We start from the raw sequence: 7,454 nt of genomic DNA on the forward strand, positions 1-7,454 counted from the left end.
TCTCCCTGCTCATTTGATTTACTGGGTACTTGCCACATGAGCATGAAGGCTCAGCCCCCACCCCCAAGTTGGTGTCTGTCTCTTCTACTACCCTGGGGACCCCTTAGAGCCAGGCATGGGGTAGAGCACCCCCAGGGCCTCAGGAAGTGTGCGCTGAATGAGTGCAACCAGATCTCGAGACCCTGCCGCTCCTCCACACAAGCTGAGTCACCTAGTGGCTATCTCCAACGCCACCATTCTGAAAAGGCCAGGCTATCAGGATGCGTCTGTGAGCCTGACATCCAAAGTCCTTGACCTGTTTCTCCTATTCTGTCCATCTCTCTCAACCCCACATTTTCGCTCACATTGCACCAGCAAATGCCCTTCCTTCCTCTCTCATGCTGCACCCCGACCTGGGTGTCTCTTCGGTCCTCCTGCTGGCCTGCTATGACCTCCACCCCTCTAGGAGGGTCCCAAGGGCAAGGACAGCCCACTCCCCTCCTCAGTGCTTTGCTGGACATGGGGCTGGGGCCCCAAGGCTGCCTGTGGTCTTTTCACCCCCAGGCCTGCCCCACTCAGTGTCCCTTGTCCACGACTGTGTAAATACATTTTATTTTCCATCTCTGCCTGGGTGACATGTGGAGTGTGAACAGGCAGTGTGCAAAATGATGGTGGGCAGTGTAGGAGACCCCCGTGATGCCCACCCTGGTCCCCAGGCTTTGTAACACTGAGGAGCAGGTGACTGGGAAGGGGAGGCTGCTTGTGAGGCTGCTCAGGCTCCAGGAGCCTTGAGACTGTCAGCCCCAAGGGTCATGAGGCCCTGGGAGGGAAGTAGTCTGGGTGGCATCGTTGGACTTTGGCACCGTTCTTGGCTCTGACTCTGCAGAGACCACGGGACCACCACGAGGAGGGAGGCGTGGGGACGACACTCCTCTGGCTGGAGCGTGGTGCTGGGGACCTAGGGAAGGGAAGTAGAAACTGGGGGCCCCCTGGAGAGGAGGCTAGTCTGGGTGGGGGAGCCCCTCCATCACTGGCCAAGATGGGGTTGTGGGAGTGTTTCACAGAGGAAGATGTGGGGCGCTAGGGACAGGGGTCTTGTGACTTCCTTGCAGCTGCCCTGGCCCCCGAGAAGCAGAGACAGACACTGCCTGGGCCCAGGCTGGTTCGCATTTGCCACACATACCTCAGGTGGCCCTGCACACAGTAGAGGGGACTTTGGTTTCTGCTGAAGGGGCCATGAGGCCTGCACCAGGCAGGAAAGCTCAGCCTGACCATCTGTCCCTAGCAGCCAAGGGTCCCCAGGGGCATTGTGGGGTGGTGACGTCTAGCCCAGAGTGGACCCTTCTTCCTCAGGCCTCCTCCAGTTCCTGGATCCTTCCCAGGAGGGCCACCCTTGGCCCAGAAGGAGGCCTGCCGGGAGGAGGGAGCTATCTGCCATCCAGTCCTGGGAACTCTGTTCCTCTCGTGCCCTTGCTGTTAAGAGGGGCAGACCCTCCAAGTAACTGGGCCTGGAGGGGTCCGGACCAAGACGGTTAAACAGTGCTGGGGAGGGTGGGCCTGCCGAGGGACCCTGAGATCCTCAGGCTCCAGCTCTGATCTCTGCAACCTGCAGCGCTGGGCCTTGCCCTCGGGCTGGGCCAACCATCAAGGACGTGGAGTTTGGTAAGTGTGGCCCCAGCTTCCCCCAAGACGGCCCCCGGGCTCCGGGCTCACTGGCAGGGCCTCAGTTGTCCAGGCCCTGGCTGTAGGGCGCGGCCAGCTCGTCAGCGTCACTGTCAGAGCTGCCTTCACTGTCCTTGGCCGGCCGCTCCAAACGGCGGAAGAAGCGCGCGTCGCGCGGGGACAGAGGGTAGAGCGCATCCTGGAGCGCCGCGCCCACGCCCACGCCCAGCAGCTCCTCGTCGGACGATGGCAGCGAGTCCTCATCCAGGTGTCGCGCCAGGCCTAGCCCGTCGAAGGCCAGCGGGTCCTCGAAGGGCGGCGGGCCCTTCAGCAGCCGCACCTGGGGCGGGGGACCGGTGCGCTGGGGGCGTGGACCCACGTGCCCGCGGACGGAGTTGGGCCGCCAGGCACTCTCCTCTCCCGCACCCCAGGCGCTGACGCCCGGTCCACAGGCCAAGGACACAGGGCTCTCAGGCCCCTCCCGCGCTCACCTCGGCCTTCAGCTCCTCGATCTGGTCCTTGAGCTCACGGATGTACTGCGATGAGTCTGAATGGTTCAGCTGGCCCTGGATGCGGCCCTCCTCCCTCTGCCGGCAGGTCAGGGCACGAGGGTCAGGCAGAGCCCGGGCCGGGCATCCCCTTGCCCCCGCGCTCCGGTCCAACCACTCACCTGGATCTCCAACTCCGCGATGCGCTGCCGCATCTCGGCCACCGCCGCCATGCTGTCAGCCTCCCGCAGGCGCACGGCCATCACCTCCTCCTTGCTCTGAGGGCAGGGGGGAGAGGGCGGGTCAAGGGCGAGGCGGAGCGGGGCAGGGGGCGGGGAGGCGGGACCCGGGAGGGGGGCACCTTGCACTCGGCTTCCGCCTGCTTGCGGCGGCTTTCACTCAGCTGCGTCTGCAGCCCCTTGTTCTGCGCAGCCAAGTACTGCAGCTTCTCCTGCAGCGCCGCGCGTTCTGCCTCCACGCGGTTCAGAAGGTTGCGGTGGATGTGGTCCTGGGGAAGGAACAAAGGACGGATGGGCAGGGGTTACGGCCTAGCCAAGGGGCTGACGGTGGACACCAAGTCACTCCTCGAGACCGCGTCCGCGGCCACAGCCCACCTGCGTCTCAAGCTCCACCACGCGCTGCCGCAGCTCACGGCCCTCCGCCAGAGCCTGGGCCTCGCGCAGACGCACGCTCATCAGCTCGTCCTGCAGCTCGCCCAGGACCAGCTTCCGCGGAGACTCCTTCCAGCGGCCGCCGCGGGACAGATGGGCCTGCCAGGAGAGGCCAGCGGTCAGCCCAGGAGCCCCGAGGGCGGCGGACTTCGTGGTTGCACGACTGCTTCCTGTCCTCTGGCTAGGCCCTCACCTGCCAGGTGTCTGAAAGCTCCTGCAGCTGCAGCTTCAGCTCCCGGGCCGTGGCCACCGCTTCGCTCTCCCGCACCTTGAGTGCCTTTAGCTCCTCCTGCAGCTGAGCCACGTTGTTCTCATCAGGCAGTGAGCTGTTCCTCTGAGGGGGACAGGAGTGCTCAGAGCCCAGAGCAACCGGCAGCTACAGCACCCCTTCCTGTAGGCCGAGCCCCCACCCCTTATTTCTTCTGGGCTCCACCTTGGGTAGCCTGGCTGGAAGAGGGTGCACCCTGGATATGTTGGGAAGGCGGACCAGACCAGAGGGGCGCAGACCTTGTCTCCCGACCCAGCTGCAGATCCTCGCCTGTAAAATGGCTGTAAGAACAGCACCTGCTCTCTCACAGGACTGGCTTAGAGGAACCCCATAAAGTGTAGGGCCTCCATAAATGTTACTGCTAAGGACACCAGACAAGCTGGGTGAGGGAATCTGAGACCCACTCCTGCAGCACCCACGACCAGACCCAGGACCTGCCCCAGCAGGAGCTGAGAAGACTGGATTTCGGCACCCTGTCCCCCACCTCCACCCAGGCAGCCCCTCTTCTTGGGAACCCACTGAGGACCAGCTTAGGCCTGTCCTGGCCTCCCAAGGGCTCAGGGATGAGATCTGTGTTCCAGCCTCTTGGACCAAAATCCAGCTTGCTACCCTAGGACCTCGCTGACCCTTGTTTGGATCTGGGAGTCAGGGGAGGAGGCAGCAAGCTCTAAGGCAGGAGTCCCCAACCCCCCCGGGCCATAAACCGGTACCGGTCCGTGGCCTGTTAGGGACTGGGTCGCGTAGCAAGAAGTGAGCAGCGGGCGAGTGAGCAAAGCTTCATCTGTGTTTGCAGCCGCTCCCCAGCACCAGCATCACCGCCTCAGCTCCACCTCAGATCATCAGGTGTTAGATTCTCATAGGACCACCGGTCCTTGGTGCCAAAAAGGTTGGGGACCGCTGACCTAATGGGCGCACATTTCCTTCTGGTATTGAGGGAGGCAGAGGCAAACCTAGATCTGGGCTGGCTGACGGGGACTGAGAGGCTAATGGCCCCACCGAGGCTGTGGCTGAGACACCTGGGAGGGCACTCAAGAGTACAGGCTCCCGCCAGAGTGAGTGAGGCCTGCCGCCCCTTTCTGGCAGCTCCGTGGAAGCTGCGTCAGTACTGAGTCAGTGTGAGAGCAGCTAGAGAGGGACCCGGGAGGCCTAGGGCAGGAGAGGATGGCCCCTGGTCACCCCACTAGGTGATGTCTCCATGGAGGTGGGAGTGGGTGAGCAGCCCTGCTGGGCCTTCCTTCCTCCTCTTTCCCTCCTGGAACCCAGGGCCTGGGAAGGACACACGGGTGGGACAAGCTGTCCAGGAAGCCCGAGAAAGCCACCACACTGCTGGCATTGTGCCTGGTGTATGAGAGTGAGCGTGCCTGATGTGTGTGTGTGTATCTCCAGGGCTTGGGGAGGTCTAGGGGCGAGGGGCCCACTTCCCACCTGCCCAGAGCCTCCTGTAGAGACTATGGGGAGGCAGTCTTGGGTTCCTCGGGGAATGCTGGGGCGAGGAGACCTGATTCCAGGACGCCCCCCACTGTTACCCCTGGCAGCCCCTTCTCTTTGGCTCAGGCTTGGTCATGTACCCCCTTAAATGCAAGCAGCACCCATCTTCCCTTTCTCAGAGTTTCCCCAACACCCACCCGCCCAGTCGCACCTTCTCCATGTCTAGAACCTTGTCCTGCATCTCCCGAAGGGCCCCCAGGGTCTCTGTCTCGCGCAGCCGAGACTGCTCCAGTTCAGTCTCCAGGTGGGCCACGAAGTCCTCGGTGAGGCGTGGGTTATCCTGAGGGCAGGTGGAGGGCTTCAGCTGAGGGTGGGCAGCCTTCCTGCCAGCTGGCTATGAGCCCAGGCCTTGTCCCTATATCCCCCAGAGCCCCTGGACTGGGAGAGGGGCTCAGGCTCCTCGTAGAGAGGAGGGTGAGGAAAAACTCTGGATCTTCTTCCTATGCCTTCTGTCCTTGTGGGAGGAAAGCTGAACCCCATCATGGGGACCCTGATGGCCCGGCCTAGTCTCCTTCCTGGGAAAGCCACACACAGGAAACCTTCCGAAGGGGACCTTCATGGCCTCCGGATGACTCCTAAGGGATGCCAATGGCTGGTTCCCAGGATTGCTGGGGTGGGGGTGGAGGATGGACTCTCCAAGGCACTCTTCCTGCTGTGTGGTCTGCGGCCCAGCCACGTGGTAGGGGCGGGGGTGGGGCAAGGCTGTGCTCAGGGCTTCGGCACTCCTGCCCATTTTTTCATCTCTCTTCTCTCCACCATTTCAAAACAGGAAAGGATGGGGAAAGTTTGCTTGGGTACTTTCTTGCTCTGTGCTGAGACTTCTTAGACAGGTACCATCCAGGCCCAATAAAGAAGACCTGGCTGGTGGGTAAGGAAAGCCCCTGGGGCCAGAGCAGGTTCCCCATCTCACTGCCGTGGTGGCCTGGTGGGGCAGTTCTCAGGGAGGTTGCCCCAGCATCACAGGCCACCACCCCCTTCTCCACTGGTCCCCTGCCCAGCTGCCCAGGCCTGCTTGCTGCCGTCGACCACTTTGGGTCTCTGAGATACATGGGTGCCAGTGGCCCTCCCTTTGCCCAGATGGGCTTTGGGCCCTACCCTGAGCAAACGACTCTTCCTTCTCTTGCCCCATTATTTCTTGAGCATTTGTGTTTTCTCCAGATCAGGGACCCCATCTCACCGCCAGTCTCTGCTGGGTTCAGGCCCGGACTGCAGGGGTCTGGGATGCCTACAGCATCTTTCCCTGCAGCTCCAGGGCATGTGCACACCCCTGCACACTGAGCTTGGGGGCTACAACTGCTGGCAGGTCATCAGATAAGAAAGGCAGCCTGCTAGGTAGAGCCAAAGGAAGGTTCCAAAAGCCCCCTCTGGGAGCAGATTCTTTGCACAGTGTTCTAGCCATGGGCCCTCCCACCACTGAGTTCATGACCCCACAAGAGAATGGCACTGCCCCCTCAACCGCCACCCCGCCAGCCCAGAGGAGTCGGCACAGACCAGACCCATGTACCTCAGAGACCCAGAGTCCTCTGAGGGCAAAGTCCTGGGCACTGGAGGAGGGAGCCCCTGCATTGTCTTTCGTCCTAGCTCCAAACCTGCATGGCAGGCCCTTGGGGAAGCCCAACAGCTCTGTAGATTTCAGAGAGGCCAGGCCCATGTGTCAAGGCCACATGCCTGTGACAAAGAGGGGCACCTGCAGGGACAGGCTGGTTCCACACTGAGACCAGAGGTAGAGGAGGTCGACCGTCTTGCTCTCAATGGCAGGCCAAGCACCCCAGAGGGTGGTGGAAACATGGAAACCGCAGGATTCTCCCGCTAACCCCCACCTTCTGCCCGAATCTGGGACTAATAGATGCCGTGGGGCTGGGGGAGAATCTGCTTTCGGCTCTGAGTGCTCCCCCCATGCCCAGTTAGAAAGTGGAAGGCGTGTCCCCAGCCAGTTCCTCAGGAGCTCCGACAACAGCTGGGCGGGGCAGAGGGTGGGAGGCGGAGGCGTGGCCTACCCACAGCGGCCCCGCCTACTCGGCCGGGTACCTTCTGCTCCTGCAGCTGCCGGATGGTGCTCTGCGCCTTCTGCAGGTCCTCCGCAGCTGAGCTGCACTGCTGCCTCACCACCGCCAACTCCCGCTTGATGACGTAGTTCTCCTCGGCCTCCTGAGCCCGTGTCACTTGCCCCTGAGCACAGTGAGGCGGGGGGCGTAGAGGGGGGAGTGACCCTCTGCTCACACCTCAAAGCCTGCCTCAAGCCCACCTCAGAAGAAGGCCCAGAGAGGGCAGAGGCAGAGGCAGTGTGGGAGAGGGGCGCAGCAGCCTCTGGCACTCAGAGCCTGGGATGGGTAGCTCCAAGGGGCATGGGGACGTGGATGGGGGCAGGCAGGTACAGGACACGGGGAGGAGCCTGGAGGAAGACATCTTGCCACACCTGGCCCAGTCTCTGTGAGGCATAAGTGAAAAACAGAGCCCCAGGCCAGGGCAGTGGACAGCTGTAACCTCCCAGCTTCTGGCTCTTGGCCTCTGTCCAGGAGAGGAGAAACATGTCTAGAAATGAGGGCACGCCAGAGGCCTGGCTCTGCTGGCGAGGGTGGGGGCCTGGGGGCGCTGAGGGCTGGTTCCTCCAGGCTGGGTTAGGAGGTGGAATACACTCTGCCTTTTCCAGTCCTGGACCCTGGGTCCTCCACCTGCCAGATCTACCCACCAGCGTCATCTCCCTCACCCCCCCAATGTGTGCCCCTCGTTCCAGGCTCAGAGCCACCAGGTGGCAGGCAGAAGCTTCCAGATAAAGCCATTCAAGATGAGGCAACAGCACAAGCAGAGTAGCGGGAGAAGATGGCAGGCCTTGCAGGTAAGAGCAGAGAGAAGCGTGAGGGGCCAGAACGGGCGGGGTGTGTGTGTGTGTGTGTGTGT

General features: G+C 62.3%; 1 protein-coding gene across 5 annotated transcripts in view; it reads right to left on the reverse strand.

Annotated features, from left to right (window-relative positions):
- Nucleotides 1–572: 572 nt before the first annotated feature.
- The window catches only part of EVI5L (ecotropic viral integration site 5 like), a 29,708-nt gene continuing 22,826 nt past the window's right edge, over nt 573–7,454 (reverse strand). For all 5 annotated transcript variants that reach the window (XM_039857989.1, XM_039857952.1, XM_039857978.1 and 2 more), the window contains 8 exons: nt 6,585–6,725; nt 4,708–4,836; nt 2,994–3,134; nt 2,744–2,899; nt 2,491–2,637; nt 2,312–2,407; nt 2,133–2,228; nt 573–1,981 (listed from right to left, as the gene is read on the reverse strand). In XM_039857989.1, coding sequence (XP_039713923.1) covers nt 1,703–1,981; nt 2,133–2,228; nt 2,312–2,407; nt 2,491–2,637; nt 2,744–2,899; nt 2,994–3,134; nt 4,708–4,836; nt 6,585–6,725 — 1,185 coding nt within the window. In that variant the 3' untranslated portion in view covers nt 573–1,702. The remainder of the gene's footprint in view (nt 1,982–2,132; nt 2,229–2,311; nt 2,408–2,490; nt 2,638–2,743; nt 2,900–2,993; nt 3,135–4,707; nt 4,837–6,584; nt 6,726–7,454) is intronic.

This window comes from Pteropus medius, unplaced genomic scaffold (genome assembly GCF_902729225.1).
Source record: "Pteropus medius unplaced genomic scaffold, Ma_sr-lr_union100, whole genome shotgun sequence".
Classification (NCBI taxonomy): Eukaryota; Metazoa; Chordata; class Mammalia; order Chiroptera; family Pteropodidae; genus Pteropus; species Pteropus medius.